At 40.3% G+C, this 22,380-nt stretch overlaps 1 protein-coding gene across 3 annotated transcripts in view; it reads left to right on the plus strand.

The window, feature by feature from the left end:
- Window positions 1-22,380, plus strand: part of LOC121314619 (F-actin-uncapping protein LRRC16A-like) — a 255,535-nt gene that overhangs the window by 231,121 nt on the left and 2,034 nt on the right. For 2 of the 3 annotated variants that reach the window (XM_041248065.1, XM_041248067.1), the window contains exons 32-36: window positions 13,241-13,353; window positions 13,638-14,118; window positions 16,595-16,643; window positions 16,932-17,153; window positions 17,377-17,514. In XM_041248065.1, coding sequence (XP_041103999.1) covers window positions 13,241-13,353; window positions 13,638-14,118; window positions 16,595-16,643; window positions 16,932-17,153; window positions 17,377-17,514 — 1,003 coding nt within the window. The remainder of the gene's footprint in view (window positions 1-13,240; window positions 13,354-13,637; window positions 14,119-16,594; window positions 16,644-16,931; window positions 17,154-17,376; window positions 17,515-22,380) is intronic. The other variant, XM_041248066.1, reaches the window with a different exon arrangement.

The raw sequence follows: 22,380 nt of genomic DNA on the forward strand, positions 1-22,380 counted from the left end.
TACAGGATTGTTTTCCACTTATCTACAAACCATACTCCACACTGTTAAGAGGAAAAAAGTTTTTATTGAGAAAAAAATTATATATTAAAAAAGTCTCTACCCCCCTGAGTTAATACTTGGTAGAAGCACCTTTGGCAGCAATTACAGCTGTGAGTCTGTTGGGATAGTTCTCTACCAACTTTGCACACCTAGATTTGACAATATTTGACAATATTTGACCATTCTTCTTTACAAAACTGTTCAAGCTCTGTCAAGTTCCTTGGGGAGTGTTGATGGATAGCAGTCTTCAAGGCAAGCCACAGATTTTCGATTAGATTTAGGTCGGGCCTCTGACTGGGCCACTCAAGGACATTTAACTTTTTGTTTCTTAGCCACGCCAGTGTAGCTTTGGCTGTGTGCTTTGGGTTGTTGTCATGCTGAAAGGTGAACTTCTGTCCCAGTTTCAGATTTCTTGCAGAGGGCAGCAGGTTTTCCTCAAGGGCTTCTCTGTACTTTGCTGCATTCATTTTCCATTTTATCCTGACAAGTGCCCCAGTCCTTGCCAATGAGAAACATCCCATAATATGATTCTGCCACCACCATGCTTTATAGTAGGGATGGTGTTCTTTGAGTTATGTGTTTGGTTTGCGCCAAACATAACGTTTTGCATTTAGGTCAAAAAGTTCCATTTTAGTTTTGTCAGACCACAAAACGTTTTGCATACTTCAAACGGGATTCAAGGTGGGCTTTCTTGAGTAATGGCTTCTTTCTTGCAACCCTACTCTACAGGTCAGATTTGTGGAGTGCTTGGGATATTGTTGTCACATGCACACTTTGACCAGTCTTGGCCATAAAAGCCTGTAGTTCTTGCAAAGTTGCCATTGGCCTCTTGGTAGCTTCTCTGATCAGTCTCCTCCTTGCTCGGTCATCCAGTTTGGATGGACAGTCTGATCTAGGCAGGGTCTTGGTGGTGCCATACACCTTCCACTTCTTAATAATTGTCTTGAATAATTGTCTACACCTGAGCTAATTTAGGATTGCTGTTACAAGAGGGGTGGACACTTATCCAACCAAGGTATTTCAATTTTTATTTTTAATTAATTTTCTACAAATTTCTAGAATATTTTTTTCACTTGGAAGTTCATGGGGCGGAGCTATGGCCCCTGATAGTGTTTATTGACAGAGTTAGTAAACATATACACAGAGAGAGAAGAACATTTACTTGATCGAGACACGATAAACAGGAGGGGGGCCACCGTCTTTGAGGTGACCCGACATACGAGAGGGGGACCGTCTCTGAGGTTACCCGACATACGAAGAGGCTCGCGAACTGGAAAGAAAAACATGATTGGTGTTGTTAAACAAAAGAGGGGCCACCTTGGGCTGTTCCCCCGTCTCGAGGTTCCCCGCCCAATGGCAAGAGGTCGCGAACTGGAACGCAAACATGACTTCTTATTTGACTACCACACAAAATTGGTCTTCTCACAGCCCCGCCTATTGGAGGTGGTGTATATTACCCGCTGACCAACCCGACGCCAAGGCGGCGACTCTTCTTGAGCTGACCGACATTGAGAGGTGGCAGGAACCGAGGTCCAGACATACTGTAAGGTCTAGTACCCGGTGAAGAAACATTTTTAAGTGGGTTTGTATTCTCCAAGCATGCTTGGCTTTCGCCTATCAAAACCAATTTTGTATATACGTATACATAATAGAAGGGGGGTTCCGTCGCTGAAGAGACCCGACAAACACGAGGGACCTGAGGAGACCCGACAAACACGAGGGATGCCAAAAAGAATCCAAAAGAAACATACATGCAGATGGTAGGGTTTGGCCAGGGGTCCCCTCTGACTCATGGAGAACCCTCCTCTATGAGGTAAATGAAGCGGAGCTTAACAAAGGGTTGGAGAAAGTGGAATCACTAACCCCCCAAAAGATGGACCCCCGGCTCCCCGCTGACGCAACGTGAAGAAGAAAAAAGAGAGAACCGCCAATACATAAGAAAGAAGAAAAGAGAAAACATTTAGACGAAAGAACACAAACACTTAACGTGACAAAGGGGTTAGTAGGCTGTACCCTAATGACTAGGTGAAGACCCTCTGCACAGTGGAAAGAAAAAAACCCTTTCTTTTAATTTTATTTCTTAGGGGGAAATCTTTGGTGGCTCAGGCAGAAAGGTCGTCCCCATTCTGGACATACTAGCAATGGACTGATGTGCGGAGGATATTTCAGATGATGAAGAACGAATATAAGTTTCAACTGCTGATGAAGTCCAGTGCCCCATATTTTTAATTAAATGCTGGTTAACGTTGGCTTTTGCAGCTGAAGTAGCTGCCCCTATTCTAAATGAATGAGGAGTGTAGAATTGCGAAGGAAGACCTGCTCTGGACACTACGGTGCAAAGGTGTGTTGAAAACCAATGCCTTGATACAATGGACCGGCTTGAATTGATAAACAAAGGGTCGGAGGATGAAATGGCCTTGCGTTCTGCAATGTACTTCAACATGGAAGTGAAGGCACATAGAGTAGAGTTGATCTTAGAAAGCTGAATACATTGTCCTTGTCACAGTTGATCTGTTTTTGAAATGTGAAGAAATAAGATGAAATGAGAATCTGGGATGAGCTTGAGGTCACTGCAGCAGATACCGAGGGTAGGAAAGCTGGCAATAGAAGGTACTGTATATTCAGAACATCTCAAAAACCTGAAAAATGCAGATAGACATGTGACTTCCATAGTTAAATCATCAAATGGAGAAAAACAGCCATGGCGCAGAGTTGAAATCAAGTTACTGAGAAAGCCTACAGAAATAGGCAGGCGAGCAGAAGGAGCCGGAGAGCACTTGGAAATTCCTCGTAAAAGGAGACGAACCACTGGAATTGATAATAGAGTTGGGGAATTGATGGACATCAAGTAAAATTGATACTGAATTCCTGACAAATATAGTCTGATTGTAGCTGGTGCCAGATGTAGAGAGAGTCCTTTGCATGCACTATGAACGCCATGATCCAGTCCTGGTTGAATGGAGTAGGATTAATCCTGCTTTGTAAACAAAAAGTTAAATAACATGCCCAACCTGTAGAGTACGAGGATCTGGTAGATGGGGCAAGTGCTGATGCCATGTAATCTTGAGCTGAATTAAGAAGTTTATTAATAGTTGGATTTAGTTGAAAATCAGCTGATTGAACTGTGGTGTTGCTGCTGCATATTGCAAAGCTGTGGGCAGCAAACTGTGGAATTTGGAAATTTGTAAACGAGAAAGAGCATGAGCTGCATTATTAAAAATGCCCGGTAGGTGGCGAGCTTGTATTAGGAAATTATTAGAGACTGAAATCCATAGTAGCCACCGCAGCAATTGCATGATAAGAGGGGAAGAGAAACGTCCTTTATTTATAACATGCACTGTAGTTGAATTATCACAGTAAAATAGTATTGATTTCTTAGACCAGAGATGACCCCATAGCTGGGCAGCTGCTACTAGTGGGTATATCTCTAGCAGAGCTGTGGATTTTAGATGAGGAGATATGTTTTCGATTTTCTCAGGCCATGTACTGCAAAACCATTGATTGTTAAATACACCTCCGAATCCCAGATGAGGCATCAGTAAATAAAGCCATATCGTATGGAGCTGAAATGAAATCATCATAAAACATAGAGAGACCGTTCCAGTGCTGAATAAGCGCAGACCACACTTTAATGTCTTTCCTAGCTTCTGAGGAGATATTTATATAGGAGTCCAGATTTTTTGCTGTTGATGCCAGCGCTAGCAGTCGAGATATAAACGTCCTCCCCTGTGGAATGATACGTATTGCAAAGTTAAAATAACCCAGCAATGAAAGCAGTGCCTGTTTTTTTAAATTGTTTTATTGATCTGAAAATCCTCAATGAGCAAATGAATATGGTTAAGTTTAGACTCAGGCAGACTAGCTTCAAACTTTTCTGTATCTAGAATGATTCCAAGGAATTCCAAAGAATGAAGGGGACCGATTGATTTCTCTTCTGAAAGCTGAACGCCAACTTCAGAAAATAAGATTTTAAGATTGGAAATCGCTTCTGCTGGTGCATCTGAAGGAGAAGAAATTACAAAAAAATCGTCCAGCAAGCGGAGCAAGAATGGGACATGACAGACATTAAGAAGAATCCAGCATAGTGCTTCAAATATCTTCGGGCTGCTGCGGCAGCCGAAAGTCAATTGGGTGGAAAAATAAAACTTCCCATGCCAGCATATACCAAACAGGTGACTGAGAGACGGATGGATTGGCATTACTTTAAATGCATCTGATATATCTGCTTTTGCTAACCAGGAACCACAACCTGATAATTTAATTGAATGTATTGCGTCTGCAATAGTGATGTAATGCAGGGAAAATTGATCTTGGGGAATTAATGAGTTAATGCTGCTGGTGCTTGACCCCCGTGGTGCTGATAAATCAATAATGAGATGCTTTTTTCCTGACATTTTCCTCGTGGCAATGGCGATAGGATTAATTCTATATACTGGAAAAGGAGGAGCTAAAATGTACCGACTATCAATCCTTTTATAATTTCTTTTTTGATGAGAGATTGCACTAATTGTGGTTCTTGAGTCGCTGAATAAAGATTTTTGCTTTTGAACGAGGAAGAAGGAATTTGAGTCAGACCGGTTGAAAAAACATTTTTTAATCTGTCGATCAGGTAATTGATTAAATTACTGTCGGGATGATTCTGTAATTTACTTGATAATGCTGGGATGTTTATAGGAGTAAAGACTGTGAGCATCGGGGAAAGTCACTTGCGTTTTAAAGGGCAGATTGTGTTAGCGTGAGCGTCTCCGCAATTGCTGCACATGTGGATAAGATTGCATTGCCTATTCAAACAGAAGCCAGTATTGAAACTGTTGCAGATTTGTCTTCCTCCTGAATATCGAATACTGCGCCCGTATTTGTCTTTCCTTGTGGATTGATCGAGGGGAGCTGAAGAATGTATAGGATTAGGTACTGAAGACCTGTATGAATTAGCGGCGAAACTGGGTGCTTTAGAAGTTGATACAATTGCAGCTTTAGGGCAGAGGGATGTTGAGTGAGCTGTTGAAGAGCAGACCCCACATGCGTTAGCTCTTAAACCACCAAAAATTCTGTTAAATAGATCTGGGTCAGGTTGTGCCCAATTGATGATGTAATTATCTGCTGCCAATATCGCTGCTGCTTTTGCAGAGAATGCTTTATGATGCTCAAAAAACATAGTCCCTCCGTATCTGACAGACAGCTCCACGATGTAGTATTTGTAGGAGTCCAATTCAGCTCTGCGGTTAGGATATACCGAGCATAACACATCTCTGAATATGGAGAACGCAAGGACAAATTCCCCTAATGTAAGATTTTTAAACAGTCTGGGATCTCTGGATTTTAGAGTTACTGCCAAATCTCCGCAGTCCACTACTCTATGGTCCAAGAATTCCGAAGTCGTCATTAATAGTGAAACAAGAATAATTCCTTACCTTCGAGAATGTTACGTCTGATTTGTGGAGATATAGTGTGACGTCTAGCTGCAGTTGAGGATCCATATGTAAAGGCAGTAGCGAGGTTGTATATTGGAGGATCTGCTTCGCTGGCTGAAATTAGGGCTGGACCGGAAGAAGCTGTAGGCGGCGCTGCAGTATTTGATGCTGGAATTAATGACAGCGCTGTAGATTTTGTTTTCCCTGTTCCATATTAGACACCCTTTTATCTAGATCCAACAGTTGAGAACTGACCGAAGATAGAGTATCGGCAAAAGGCTGCATAAATGATTTTATCTCGTTCAATGGCTGGCTGCTGGTTAGTGGGGCTAGTTGTAGGGGTGATTTGATCCGGAATAGACTGCCTGCTGTCTGTTTTAGGACGCTGAATGGCTGGGCGCTGCTGATTGTTTTTTTGGAGGAAAGACTGGTTCTGCTGAGACTAAATTGCAATAGAGAATAAAAAGAGACTCTCTATCACTCCCTGCTGGAATCGCATTACCGTTTTTAAGGAGGGTTTTTATCAATTTATTCATGGGCCAGTACTTCCAAAACAATCGATCCGGAGGGGCGTCCTGAGGCCGAAGTAGCTTGGATCGGCGCAGATTAGATGTTTGAGTGGCAGGAACGGTAGGCAACATTTGAACTGGAACCTGGACAAGAGCCTGATCGGGAGCCTGATCAGATGTAACTGAAATACCAGAAGGGTTGAAAGAACGGAGACTGGATGGACCCTGGATTGAAGCTGGAGGAGAATGATCTGGTAATGGCAGAAAATCCTGGGAATCCTCTGAATCCGATGACAACTGCTGTAAGTACTCCATTATTGAGGTATACGAAAGTTGATGGGTCTTGAAATCGCTTAGGTTTATGCCAAACGAAAAAACACAAGACAGCTAGGTAGAGGTGACTAATGTTTAAATAAGGTAGATTTAATTGATGACAGGAGATGATAGGTTGTTGGTGCCTAGCTCCGCCCCTTGAACCCCACCTATAGGTTAACAGTTGTGGGGTAAGTTGTGTAGATAAATGAAAAAAAAATATTTTAATGCATTTTAATTCCAGGCTGTAAGGCAACAAAAGGTGAAAATTTTGAAAGGGGGCGTAGAGTTTCTATAGGCACTGTAGGTGGACATCCCTATATACTGCTTCTTGCGGTAACGTGACGAGTAGACCTGTAGGTCACCGACTCACTGCATTCCCGACCCGTTACCTGTGCCTAACAAAGAACGAAGTTACCACACCTGTACCGTACCATACCAACCCGGTGCAAGTTACCGAACCAAGCGGTTACCATCCCGGTACCGCTCCAGTTCACGTACCATACCGAGGGGAACCTTATCAAATATACTGTACTGTACCGAACGGCACTTAGGTACCGTACCGGTATTGAAACGACCGGTACCGTTCTGTTTTAAACTACCGTACAGAGGGTACTTTACCGAGTGTACCGTACTGACCAGGCGCTGTGGCACCTAACTGGTACTAAACCAACCCGGTGCCATCCCGGTACCGTACCGTATCAACTCAGTGCAAAGTCACTGAACCGGTTCCCAACTGCGGTACCATCCCTGGTCCAGAACTAGAGGACTAGGTTTTGGGTCTTGACCCGTCCTGTTACATTAATGTACCGCAGTGTTGCTGCTTGAGCAGGCAGGTCCAGCCTGCACTGGGAGGAACGTTGTTTACATCCCCAGTCTGGTACGAAGCAGGCCTTGTTGACAGACCTGTTGCTGGCTTGGCCTGAGGGAGCAATGCATATTCTTACTGTACATTGCTTGCTATTTGCATAATGCCTGGGTTTTATCCCTGTGCTAGCAGCCTCAGAGACTGGCACAGCCAGCTGCGCCTGCGGCCAGAGATGTTATTCAGAACCGGCCCACGGCCATTCACTGTGGCTATAATAAGTTCCGATGCAGTGGCAAGAGCCTCAGGTCAAGTCACAAGGTGAGAAGCGGCGCTAGGTGTTTGCTGCCACAGGCCCAGGACTATTGGCATCAGTGCACCACATGCATCTGAGTACTTTTTACCTTGTTACCGGCTACAGTTCAAACACGGTCCCCTTCCCTTTCGGGATGTAACTGCAGCTCAGTCACAGACCCACAGGTTGCCGCTGGAGGTAGCTGCTTTGCTTCAAAAACAGGCTATTTGTTTGGTATATACCCCCTCCAGCTGGAGGACTGGTTCTACTCCATGCCTAAGGTGGTAGACCAATCCTCGACCTCAGGCAGGTCATCCTGTATCTGAGCCGAAGGAGGTTCAGAATGTTGAAGATGCAGCCAATCAGGCCAAGTGACTGGTTCACCATGGTGGACCGCAAAGACGCCTGTTTCATATTCCCGTAAAACTGGCACACATGAAGCTTGCTGTTTGGCACCTCTCTAGCTCCTCGTGCTTTTTTGAGGTGCAGAGAAGCTGTACTGGAACCATTGAGAGGACTCTATTATTTGGACGGCTCATTTGTGCCCAGTCTCCAGCTCAGACAGACGCTGACACGTAATGGGTCACCAGCCACCTTCAACGGTTGGGCCTCATGCGAAGAGCCAGCTCATGCCTTTACAGACAACCTCCTATCTACGAGTGTGCTTGGACTCTGGGTCCATGCTGTCCACTCTGTCGGATGGCAGAGTGCAAAGAATTGCTGCCTGTTTAGAGCTATATCAGCTCAACAAAGCACTCATGGTAATGATGTACCAGAAATTCTGGGCTTAATGGCAGCAGCTTCTCAGATCCTACCTTTGGGTCTCCTGTGTATGCACCCTCTGCAAGCCTGGTTCAACAGCAGGACTTTTTCAGCTTGTACTGAAATGCCAGTGCCTATTGACAGTGTTTTGTCTCTGTCTAAAGGCACTCTTTTGGTGAAAACAGTCTGCCAATCTATACCTTGGCATAGCTCTGGGCAGTGTCACTAGAAGGGAGACTGGTTTAAACCCTAATGCAGCTCCTGAACTTCCAGCCACGGAGACTGCCCAAGCACCGTGACCTGCTCAATCAGGCATGAGGGACCTTATGGCATTCCGCCCATCAAGCCTGTAGCTCTGGGTCTGGCCCCTGAATGGCTGCATTGAGCCGTCTGAGTCTGTCCAATAAGGTTATTGATAGGGGTGAGTTAGACTATTCAAATATTCAAATATTCTACATTAAATTATCATTTGAATACTTTGACAGAGGTTTGAATACTCAAAAAAGTGTTAACCAATAATTGTTTTTAAATTAATACATTATTTCTTAAACAAATGGAAAAATGCGCCGACTACACTGGGGAATGTTTTTTTGGTGAGGTAAAACTCTCATCTCACTGACCACTGCAGATATAACAGATACAATGACAGCTTCGAAGAAGAGCAACGCTTGTAATTATTTTGATAAATTAAATGAGACCACTGCAGCACAAGTTTGTCTAATCACAGATCAACGACTTCAATTAATCATCCCATTATGACCGATTCATGGACCGCATGGAATGCAGCGTATTATATTACTATCACATGCCATTTTATTAAAGAGTAGGAGATGGAAAGTTTTGTTTTGCAAACTCGCGCTATGAGAAAAGGTAATGTTGCATTTTACCCCATGAAATACATTTTAATTTGAGGTTAAGTTACTCCGAGACCCGAAACAATATCTGGAGCAATGTTCACATTTATATATAACATTTACGTTGGGCACGCACAGAGAAATAGGAACACATTGTATTTTAGACTTTTTTTACTCTACGCAGCCGGTGTGAAAGCTTCCATAAGATGTACAGTATGTTACGTTGTACACTGACAGTTTGACGCAACGCGCCTGGTGTGAAAGTACCTTTAGATTACAAAGTAATATTTAAAATCACATTTAATCAAATGCACCAAATAATTCAATAAACGTATATATTTACCACTCTGGGTTGAGGGAAATTGATATAGTCTCAAACAAAAGGTAAAGGATGTAGATGGCGTCTCCTCGTGGTGAAAACGGTGTTCAGGAAGTTGAAACTGGAGATCCTAAATGGCGTCTAGTCAGGTGTTTATGAAAGAAACAAAATGGCTTCCAGAAAAAGCAACTGAAAAAACAAAATGGCTCATGAAAAAATATGGATTTCAAGCCTCATTTCAGACACAGTAGATGACACACAGTTCTGAAGACAAAGTTTAACTTGCAGCAACTTTTAAAGAGCTGTCTCTTTAAAATTGCTGCAGTGTTAGTTTCACAGCAGCTTCAGTCAGATTAAGCATTCTTAGGTTTTTGTAAAAATGATAACTTATTCATTAAGCATTGTTTTACTTTTAAAAGTTAAATTCAATTATGTTTCTATCAGATTTAAATGATTGCTTTTTAGCGAGATCATACCAAAATACCATTTGCAATTATATCGATCTCAATAAAAGTAATAATTATTTGCTACAAGTCTCATTTTAAAGACGTTTACAGACTGTTTGTTTATACAGTAGGCTCTGCGTATAGGAACACCTCCTAAGAGAACACCCTTGTGGTGAAACTGATTTTTCCTATTATCTGTGCTCTGCCTAAAGGAACAGGAACAGGAACTTTGCTTAAAACTTTGCACCTTTTTGGCACCACTAGCAATTGGTTCACAACTGGTACAGTCCTGTTTTTGTAACCCGATAACTCATGATCATCAACCTTAAATTCAAATGGTGTATTCAATCTTTTTAAAAGTGACTTGTCATCATATCATTACCTTGTTTATTATTCTAATTTCCATAAGCGCACCTCATCACTACAAAATGGCATGTAAACAAACGGTGAAATGAACAGCTGTTTACAAAACATTAGAAATTGTTCAAGCTTTTGAAAAAAAACCTGAACCTGAAGTAGAGATTTTTGGCCTCAACGCTAAGCGCTATGTTTGGCGCAAGCCTAACATCGCACATCATCCTGAGAACACCATCCCTGCCGTGAAGCATGCTATGGGGATGCTTCTCTGCGTCAGGGACTGGAAACCTCGTAAAGATAGAGGGCAAAATGGATCCAGCAAAGTACAGAGAAATCCTGGAGGAAAACCTGCTGCAGTCTGCAAGAGACCTGGGACTTGGGAGAAGATTTATCTTCCAGCAGGACAATGACCCCAAACATACAGCCAAAGCCACACTGGAGTGGCTTAAAAACAAAAAAAGGTCAATGTCCTGGAGTGGCCCAGTCAAAGCCCGGACCTCAATCCAATTGAGAATATGTGGAAAGAGTTGAAAATTACTGTTCACCAAAGGTCCCCATCCAACTTGACGAAGCTTAAGCAATTTTGCAAAGAAGAATGGTAAAAATTGCAGTGTCCAGATGTGTAAAGCTGGTAGAGACTTATCCAAATAGACTCATGGCTGTAATTGCTGCCAAAGATGCCTCTACCAAATATTGACTCAAGGGGGTGAATACTTATGCAATCAATTATTTTCTGTTTTGTATTTGTAATTAATTTAGAACAATTTGTAGATTTTATTTTTAACTTTGACATTATGGACTTTTTTGTGTTGATCAGTGGCAAAAATTCCTAACTAAATACATTTTGATTCCATGTTGTAACACAAATAATGTGGAAAAGTCCAAGGGGGGTGAATACTTTTGAGAGCCACTGTAAGAGTGTAGAGTTCATCATTCTCAGGTAATCTTCAGCGTTTGATGAACTCCGCACAGAGTAAACTATACTAACTCTTGTACAGAAGAGGATGGAATGTTAAATATTAGTAGAATATGCCACAGATAATACTGAGGCGCAAATTTATAAAGGGGGTAAAACCCACAGCAAAATGCTAGGTAATGTGCGTGTTCAGTATGGCAGCACTCATCGTCAAAATAACAACCTATTTTATAAGACTAATTAGATAAAGCAGGAGATTCCACACTCAACCAATTTAAATACCCTTCACCGCAATTAGCGGTAGAGAATTGCACTTCTCACAATAAATAACGTGTTTGGGTCAACCCTGCTTTTGTAGGCTACACATTCCAAAAGAAAATGAATGGCACACAAAGACCTCAGCCTGGTACTAGCCATGGTGATGAGGATGCTGAAATTTACCACTATGGAATTGGCGATTTTGGTACAAGCAGTACTTGTAACACAAGAAGATGTGTTACAAGCTCGAAATACATCACCATGACAAATAAATAAAATATGGAATGTGTGGTGGCTTCTTAATAAACAAATTTACCACAGCGTTTGTAGTAGATTGCTTATAGATTACGACACATCATCCAGTTACTGTGCTTCGCATATTAGTTCAACTTATTTCGTATAGAATTATTCCAAGCATATAGACTTTTCAAACTTCAGAAACAATACGTTTTATTTACTTGCATCCATGGCAGTCAAATGGGTGGATAATCCTTTCATTGTTGTACAGCAATATGTTCAGCAACAATACAACTGCATACAAACAGTCTTCAGTTTAACTATGACTTATATCTTCTTAAATTCTTATGCAGTTACATCTCTCCTATTTATTATGTTTGTCTGTATTTCGTACTCTACGTCTGATTTTAAAGCATATCTGTATGGTATATATGGTCAAAAAACTGTACTTGCTCAAGCTACAAACCAACTGCATCATCTGTCCCTCTGTCCTTTTTTTTACCATTTTCTTTCCAACTCAAATTTAACAATACTGCCTGAACCAGTATTATTAAATACCAGAATACCATACTACAATAAATAAATTCTGTTGGCATTACTAAAATAACAGTGGATGATGAGCCCTCATTGTATATGAGACTTTCTCTTTCGTGTGCCTCAGAATATCGTTCCATCTTTTCATAATCTCCTCCACTGTTCTTTTGCCTACAAGAAGTAAAGGCTCTCGTTAGAACCTTGCTTTGTCACTGTGGGAAGACCTTTTTAGGTGCTTCTAAGAATCTTTTTTACATGGATTCTATATTCTCTATTTGCAGAGTTTCTGTTTTGTCATGTAAGATATGCAACATGTATTGAAAATTGGAGTTTGCAAAACAAAATGATACCGGTATTATAAACCGTAATTTACAACCTGATTTGATCAGAACGGTTAAAAAATTGAGCTCTTTGCAAAATGTGATTAAATCTTTATTAATCCTTGAAAACAGCATCTCCTCCTTGCTGCAGACAAATCTCCTACATCACCTTGCCTTGTATATACCCTACTGTCTTACTGCAGCAAATTAATGCCTGCTTTTCAGAGTTCTTAAAATACTCATGTGAATACGAGGCCCGCAATTACCGGCAGCTTTAATAAATTAGACAGAATATTTAATAGACTTAAATTGAAAAATCCCCTCCCAATTTTAGCGGTGTCATCCAGAAACGCCCCAGAATTACAAATGCATATACAGAATTACATATGCATATACAGAATTACATACGTATCAAGGGCTGAAGCACACAGAGACAATGCTCCCACAAATCATGTATTAATTGCACGTTTATGCCATTGCATGTGTTTTATAAATCCCATCCAAGAATTCAGAACCCACAGTCCCCATTTTACGGTCGTAAAACATGCGCAATCCTTTTATAAATCTGGGCCTATGTGAGCAAAAGAAGGTTGACAGCAAGAGATATCTAAATTATAATGTTTGATAAAAGTCTCGAAGGATACCCACATTGCTGAATTGCAGATGTCCTGTGTCGGGACAGATTTTAGTTTTGCCCATGTAGAATCCATTCCCCTCACAGGGCTTTGATAGATCCTGTGGTTGATTCGTTATCTAATTTGTAGGAGAATGAAATGCATGTTTGAAATTGTTTGAAACAGGGTCTGGTTTGCCCTGGTTTTGTGAATTGAAAGGTAAGAATTAATGTTCCCTCATTTCCTCTTCAGCAGGTCAGTACTGCTTTGTCTCAGGAGGGAGATCAGAACAGCCTCGTTGGAAGAGTCGACGAGGGAGTGGATGCATTCTTCTCCAAGAAGGTTACTAAAATGGATACCAAAAAGTAAGAATATATTTTTCATTGGGCAAGGAAAAATTTCTTTGAATTTCCCCCCACTCCACCTTATTGTGTTAGCGAGCTGTGTTTTTAAAATCCAAGATACAAAACTAAACATAAATAAGTGGGCACATGTGAGAGTGAAAGAACTACCAACTCAAATCATGGGAGTTAAAACGTGGTTCAAGATGCTGTTATTTATCCAATAATTGACACCTGAAATTTTAATTAGTGTCCCACTCTATACCATTGAGTCAACAGTTGTCTTTTTATTGTCCTGTTTTTTCCAGAAGGCCTTCTGTGAAGTCCGATTCTCAAGAGGGAGGGGAAACGGAAGAAAAGAAGAAGCGGGACTCCAGGAAGAGCGGCTTTCTCAACCTGATCAAGTCCCGGTCCTCCAAGTCAGAGCGTCCCCAGACAGTAGCTGTGAGCGAGGAGCCCACCTCCCCCAAGAGCTCAGTGATAGGCCCTACAGTGGAGCCTACCTCCCCCAAGAGCTCCGTGAAGAGCCCTGCAGTGGAGCCCAGCAAAGTGAAGGAGGTGAAGCAGGTGTTGACAGACCAGAGCAGTAGCTCGGACCGCTCAGAGGAGCTCAAGACCCCTGACTCCATGGACGAACACTCGGAAGACTCGCTGAAGGGCGACAGCAAGCCAGAGGGAGGCAAGGGCAGTCCACAGGGAGGGAGGCGCTATGGAGTCCAGGTTATGGGCAGTGGACTGCTGGCTGAGATGAAAGCCAAGCAAGAGAAGAGAGCAGCTGTGAGTCATAAGGTGAGTATCATTAAATTGTTCAGCTTACTTTGCTTTCTTGAAAAACACTTTGAAATTAGAATGAAAAGTGTCCGTGTTCAGTAAGGAAAACATGCATATAGTCATGTGATTAATTTGCAGCAGGCTTTTAGGCTTTTAATCAGGTCTGATTTAGCGCGTGTTTTTTTTATATATTATATATATTATATACACACACACACACACACACACACACACACATATATATATGCTAATTAATGATGTTAATAAATAATTCAAGCTAATTACTGTGTATAAAAGCCTCCCTTGGTCCTCATTGTGGCGTGGGGTGTTACGGTGGAGTGCAGAGGTGGAAGGAGAGGTGTATGGTTTACGGAGAAAGAGATTTGTTGTGAGTACCAACAAAAGAGCGTTTGGATACAGGTGAGTGGCTTAACTTCCCTGTTGTCAGATTGGTTCACCTTGGTAGTAAAGAATACCTATTTCCACATCTCAATAAAATCAGCGCACAGAAAATACCTGAGGTTCGCTTTTCAAGGCATAGTGTACCAGTTCTGTGTTCTACCATTAGTCCTCTCTCTGGCTCCATGTGTTTTCACAAAGTATGTGGAAGCCATTCTGACCCTGTTGAGACATCGGAATCCTCAGCTATCTGCACGACTGGCTCATGTGTGCAGGGTCTCCAGCACAAGCACACAAAACTCATCACCAACCACCTACATCAGTTAGGTCTGAAAGTGAACAATGCAAAGAGTCCACTAATGCCCACCCGGATAGACCTATTTGGTTGGCCACCCTGTAGGAGGACAGAATGGACAGAGTAACCGCCTGCCAAAAGTAGTTTCAACTCGGCAGGGTACTTCCAGTAGTGGTTTTCCAGAGGCTTCTGGGTTTGATGGCAGCAGCATCGAATACCCTCCCACTGGGTCTTCTACACATGCGCCCTCTGCAGCTCTGATTCAACCACATGGTTCATCAACTGGTGGTGAACCACAACAAGCTTGTGACGGTGTCAAATCACTGTCTACAGGCGAGAGAGGTCATCACCACAGATGCATCCAACTCAGGTTGGAGCGGAGTGTGGGAAAGCTGGGGTGTGCAAAGTGTGTGGCAACCCCCCTGGGAGGGTCGCCACATCAATGTTTTGGAACGGCAAAGTGATAAAAACAGACTCTACTTGTTCCAATATGGGTACAAGAGGGGTACGTTCCAGACATGGTGTTTGGCTCCTGGGTTCAAACCCACGACATGACCTTTTTGATGAGGGGAAATCCCCCTCTACTCTAAAGGTCAATTTGGCAGCCATTCCGGTGTGCCATGTAAAAATCTATTCAGTCTCCCCAGGAGCTCATTTTCTGGCAGAGCAATTTTTGAAAGGCCCCCAGCAACTTAGGCCCCCGGTGAAGGATTTAGGTCCTATCAGGAGGTTAAATGTAGGTGCTTAATGCATTGACAAACCTGCATTTGAGCCCATGCACTCAGCGGAGCTCAAATCTTTATCTTTCAAGGCAGCTTTCTTGCTTGCAATTGCCTCCTCTAAGCGGATGAGTGAAATGCAAGCATTTTCAATTTTTTAAGCTTTTTTAAAGGCCAGACAATGGTCATCTTTCATACTAACCCAGCTTTCCTGTCAAAGACCATCTCAGTTTTCCACATAAATCAGTCTCTGGAATTGGAGGCTTTCCATTACCCCCCATTCCAGTCTGACAAAGAGCATCAGCTCCATATGCTTTGCCCAGTGCGCGCGTTAGCATATTTTATGGAGCATACTAAAAGCTGGAGGGAGTCGGAACCACTGTTTGTTTGTTACGGGGCTCAGTCCCAGGGACAGAGCCTGTCACTGTTAAATAAAACCAAGTGTTATATTCTACGTTGGCATTGGAAATTACTTTTTATTCAAGTTATATTAATATGAGTAAAAAAAGTTTAAACAATGTTAAACTCTGAATATTTAGCCTGTATGTGATAAAAGACAATGGATTACATCGAAATGTTTCCAAAATGACCGTATAGATAGATACCGCCGACATTCAAAATGACTTGGCACTAATTGATCTTGAGACATTGTAAACTATAAACTATGGATGAGGATACATGTTTATGTTTGGAATTTCTTAAATATGATCCATGTGACCCAATGCCAAAAGATCGCCTCATTCGAGAGCATTACATTAAACATGGACCAATTCAGCTGACAGTTGACCAGAAAAGCAATACAGGTGAGCAGGCCCTGTGAAAATCTCAGATTTATTTATTTATTTATTTATTTTTTAATTCACCTGTAAAGTTGCGTATTTCGCAAAATGTGCACAGAACTATTTTATTAATTGCATACAGATTATTATTTTTTTAAACAGCAAATAGAGAGATAAATGCACTGATGCATACATCTTCAAAATAAACGTCAAAGTTATTCAAGCACTTTACAATAGCTTGTGAAACAATGTTGTAATTAACAGTTGATTTGTTCATTCTTTTTGATCTTTTTGTTTTACAGTCTCATGACAGCACTTCAAGTACAGATCAGCACGACGGAAGTGGTTCAGGTATGTTTGCTTAACTTCAGTGTAGTCTATAGGCTGTTAAACTTAACTTGACCTACATGTGAAGTTGAGCAGCTAGCTTGAGCTGACAGCATGTCTGTTAAAAACATGCAGACAGGGGTTTAATCATATTTAAACTTGATTTGTTAACAGATGATGACATACTGCTATTTGTTGTTATCTAAAGTAAACTTACCCTGAGCCCTGTCTCATTATGTGTGATCTACTGATAGCAGAGTTTGTGTACAACATATATCAATTGTGTATTCCCTTCTTTTTGTGTTATATTAGTAACTAAGGGCCACAATATCCCATCTGAGAGCCTGTTGCCTGGGGGGAAAGGCGATTCCCCAGAGAACAACCTGAAGAATGAAGCCAAGCCTGAGGCTGGAGTGAGGTTGCACAGTTCTTCCACAACCCCCACCAGCCCGAAACCCCCCCCACAGGCCAACAAGCCCAGTCTAATAGGACGGCCTGCTGTTCCGCAGAAACCCTGGAGTAGCAGGAGCACAGGTACATTGCTTGAGTGTGCTGTCAGCCCATTATACAATGGATTTAATATTTTAATATTGCCTTTATTATTCAGTATTTTAGGGTTGCCTGCTGGCATCTTTGAGTGGTATTGACTGTCAGAATACAAGGTGCTCATTTTGGAAAGTGTACTTTTTAAATTAAAAAAAAAAATGTTAAGGTTAATGTGCACAGACTGAACTGTTTATTTTTAACACTATCCTAGAGGAAGGCCCAGAGTCTCCAGCTGGAAGCTTCTGTCTGCTGCCACACTCTTTGAAGCGAGGCCCTTCAGAGAAGGAGAGAGATGGGCAGAGCAGCCCTCTGTTCAGTGGATCTGGCAGCTGCTCTCCAGCACAAGAAAGTAAGGGGTTTTGTAGGCTCTGCTGTTGTTGATTGTGACAACCGGTGGGTGTTGGGTGTTTTTCTTCTCCATCAGAAAATAAAAAAAGCCTTCAGAGTAAGTAGTAGAAAAGTATGCTCCTTATATTTTTCATATATACAAATTGGCCCAGTTTTTTATATATTTAAAATATATGGGATATGCACCATATATTTTCAACACATGAAATAAATGTATGGATTACAACTAAAATATATTTTAAATATATTCCATATATTTGAGATATGTAAATAAGGGGACAGTTTCTATATATGAAAAAAATAAGGATCTTATGTCTCTACCATATATTAAAAAGATATGTTTGTTCCATAAGGGAAAGAGCAACTCAGCCCTAGTATGGAATATCGGGGTAATCTTGTCAAATGTATTCGTCTTTTGTTTAGAATCACTTTTTCTGTTTCCTGTTTCAGCCTTCAGTGTTTTGTTTTTTTTAAAACTCAGTTTATAGCACTCATTTGGTGTCTGTTGATCTCTTGGAAAACATATATTTTCTCTTAAGTATTGCTGGTACACCTGAATGTAACCATTGACTGGTTTAACCTGCAACATTCTGCCCCCAGTGGAGGTTATATCATTTATTATGTAACAAAGTATGTTTTTCAGATATTTATAAGATACTGCCACATTTTGCTCTGTCAAAGAGATGTATTTTAAAGAAGACTTGTAGTTCTTAGGATTTATTGGGTGTGACAGTTTAGAACTAAAAGGGAACATAAACTTTTACTCCCAGTCTGTTAGTAAAGGTAATTGTGGAAGGCTTTCATAGGCAAACAGTCAGTTTTCATTAGAAAACTCATTAGTGAAAGTGCATTTGAGAATATGCTGCTTTTAAGGCTGTCTGGTTTCAAAGAATACAAAAAAAAAAAAAAAAACTTTAAAATAGCAGTTATGATTTATTACTTGCACCGTTACTGTGAGAGTGTTCAATTTTTACGTCAGGTGAGCAGTAGGTGACTTTTTAAAAAATGTATATTTAGATTGAGTAAAGAAAGGTACCTTTTCCTGAATAGAGATTACGGGGATGATAGCAAAGCTGGTACAGATCATGACAAGACACCCAGTGGAGGGAAAATAACCCAAAGGCAATCCTCCACCAGTGCTGCAGAGGAAGTGTACGAGTGTGAGCACAGGAGGTCCCTCCCCGAATTTTCTAAATATCAAAACCGCTTCTGCACCAACCGTGAAAGATTATGAAGTTCATGATTCTTGTAAGTGCAAAAAAAAAATCCTAGCCTTGAATCTATAGTAAATATAAAATCTACGAAGTGCTTTTAACAAGTGGGCACTAGCAAACTGAAGCTTTTTTCATATACTTCCAAGAAATGCAAAACAACTGGATTTGTATTTCTTGATTGGTTTGTACAACTACAAAAAGACAATTCCAAAACTATCAACTAATTAAACTGGAAATGGCAACAAAAGAGAGCTTTGATATCCACAACATTCCTCTCACTAGTGCTAGTTCAAAAGCATAATTTCTCATATTGCTTCTCACTGCAACTTTTCATTGCTTCCAAAAAATGGAAAAGGCTGAATTAGTACAGCTCAAAAGTATGACAATGGACGATTATTTGTATGTGTTACATTTCACTTTTTCCATTTTTATTTAATTTTATTTACAGTATTTTATATGACAATTTTTTATTCTTTATGTTAAGACAACATTTTAGGAGTAAATCAAATGTGGTTGAATACTAGAGTAACTGTACACCTGCAAACTTGTTTGTATTTGCCATTGTTCTCACTAGATCATTTTCATGACATTTAATCAATTTAAACTTGTAGGACATGTAAGAATATTTACCTTTCATAAAGGAAGTTTAATACTTTGTAAATTCCCTAGTAATTTGCAAACATGCCTACTGAAAAAGAAGCTTGGTATTCACAGGCAGGGTCGAATAGGTCCTGGAAATCCTGAAAAGTGCTTGAATTTCATTTGGTAAAATTAAAGTACTGGAAACTTTTAGAAAAGTCCTTAAGTACTTGATTTTTTTTTTCTCCCCTTAGAAAATGGTCTTAACTTTCGATCCTCACTTTATTAATAGGTTTAATGGCAATTTTTAATCACGCGGTTGGTTTTTCATATTGTTATGTACAGACTTGGGCAAAGTACTGCATACTGAATGTAATAAAATATCTTTAATAAAACAAAATAAGATTTCCATAGGTCAATCAGACAAATGTATTTGTCAATAAATGAACTGAAACAGTGAATAATGCATACGTTTCAAAAACTGGGCTGAGACATGACAATTCATAAGCTTATGTGTTTTCTACGCTTTAACTTTCTACTTTAACTATAATAAACGTGTTTATTAATAGATTTATTTATTTCTTTAACCGAGCGCTATGTGGTTGGCAGAGTGTTAAATATCCATAAATAGTTCTAAAAGTGTAGTTTGTTCCAGAAGCAGTACTGCATGGGTTTGTGTATTTGTAAATAAACAAATGTATTAATTCAGACTAGTTTTAGATCATGCTTTAAGCTTGATCGTTTTTATCTAAGCTGTTCTGTAACTTCATTAATGTTATAATGGTTATGTTTTGTTACAATGAATGAGATCACTTTGACGTTTTTTTTTTTTTTTAATGGAGAATAGATGGACATTATTTCCCAGACACAATATGAATCAATAAATAAATATGTATTACTTGTCATGAGGCATGTTCATCAACATATGAAATGAAGATTTACTAAACCAATCAGTGTACCTCAAGACAGTCTCGCGATAACAAGTAGCGTTTGAGAAGGTAAATAAACCATTTTAATTTAGGTTTGATGATGATGAATTCCATGGCCTGTATGAACCCTACACATGTCTTCAGTAACTTCTATCCTGTATATCTTTAGTTAACTGAATATTCATTTCAAATTAATCAATTAAATATATATATATATATATATATATATATCAGTATATATTATATTATATATATTTAAAAATCATTAAGTTGCTTCATATCCAGTATTATGAAAACAAAACTTGCCAATACGGTTAATTATGTCGGCAGTCCATTTAATTAGGTTCCAAGACGATTTTCTGCTAAAAGAATTTGGACGTTAGTTAGTTGTATCGGTAGTAGTACATAAACAGGATAGGGAGGTCTTTGTCATGATCCCTCCAATTCCCGTGGACTTCTTTATGAAGTTCGATATACCTCTAGACAAACACTTCATGAATATAAGTTTGTGAAAAAATCTTCAAAATTCAAAACATTAAACCCTTAGATTGGAAAATGTTTTAAGTTTGTGAACATTGAACCAGGGTATCTAACCTTTAAGCACGAAACATCCAGAGTGATCAAAAAATTCGTTCTTGTAGGTTCACGAGCAGCCTGGTTTGATTAAATGCTTACCAATATCATAGTCATAGCTAGACAAATTAGGTATCAGGCACGAGTGTGTTGAATTGCATGCGTTTACAAAAAAAATAAAGAAATTGTAATGATTTTTGTATTCTTAACATTAAAATCTTTGAAAAATGTTTTAAAACTTCAACAAAGGGCAAGTTGTTTCCCGTGCCTGGCGTAACGAACATTGTGGTACACCAGTGTCACATTTAGAAACTTTGGACTATGACACCACTGTTCTCACTGTGAATGAAACTTACTTTGGAAACATGTGACTCCATGTACCGAGTGTTTTCAAAAAGTATAGGGGAACTGGAAAGACTTTCAGTTTTCGCTTCCTAGCATCCTCATCACCATGGCTAGTACCAGGCTGAGGTCATTGTGTGCCATTCATTTTCTTTTTGGAATGTGTAGCCTACACAAGCAGGGCTGACCCAAACATGCTTTTTATTGTGAGAAGTGCAATTCTCTACCGCTAATTGCGGTGAGGGGTATTTAAATCGGTTGATTGCGGAATCTCCTGCTTTATCTAATTAGTCTTATAAAATAGGTTGTTATTTTGACGATGAGTGCGGCCGTACTAAACACGCACGTTACATAGCATTTTGTGGTGGTTTTTTCCCCCTTTATAAATTTGCGCCTCAGTGTTATCTGTGGCATATTCTACTAATATTTAACATTCCACCCTCTTCTGTACATGCGCTGGTATAGTTTACTCTGTGTGGAGTTCATCAGACGAGGTAAGAAAATGAAGATTACCTGGAGTATGGTTTCTTCATAGAATGATGGACTCTACACACTTACAGTGGCTCTCAAAAGTATTCACCCCCCTTGGACTTTTCCACATTTTATTCTGTTACAACATTTAATTAGGAGTTTTTGCCACTGATCAACACAAAAAAGTCCATAATATCAAAGTGAAAAATAAAATCTACAAATGGTTCTAAATTAAATACAAATACAAAACAGAAAATAATTGATTGCATAAGTATTCACCCCATTTGCTATGACACACCTAAATAAGCTCTGGTGCAACCAATTGCCTTAAGAAGTCACATAATTAGTTGAATGGAGTCCACCTGTGTGCAGTTAAGGTGTTTCACATGATTTCAGGTTAAATACACCTGTCTCTGGGAGGTCCCACAGTTGGTTAGTACATTTCCTAACAAAAACTACATCATGAAGATGAAGGAACATTCAAAGCAAATCCGGAATAAGGTTCTTCAAAAGCACCAATCAAGGGTAGTATATAAAAACATTTCCAAGGCATTGAATATCCCCTGGAGCACAATAAAGTCCATTATTAAGAAATGGAGAGAATATGGCACAACTGTGAATCTATCTAGAACAGGCCGTCTTCAAAACGAGTATCCGGGCGAGAAGGACACTAGTCAGGGAGGCCACCGAGAGACCTATAGCAACTCTAAAGGAGTTACAATCTTCCACGGCTGAGCTGGGAGACACTGTGCATGTGGC

The sequence above is a fragment of the Polyodon spathula genome, chromosome 4, assembly GCF_017654505.1.
Source record: "Polyodon spathula isolate WHYD16114869_AA chromosome 4, ASM1765450v1, whole genome shotgun sequence".
In the NCBI taxonomy this organism is placed as follows: Eukaryota; Metazoa; Chordata; class Actinopteri; order Acipenseriformes; family Polyodontidae; genus Polyodon; species Polyodon spathula.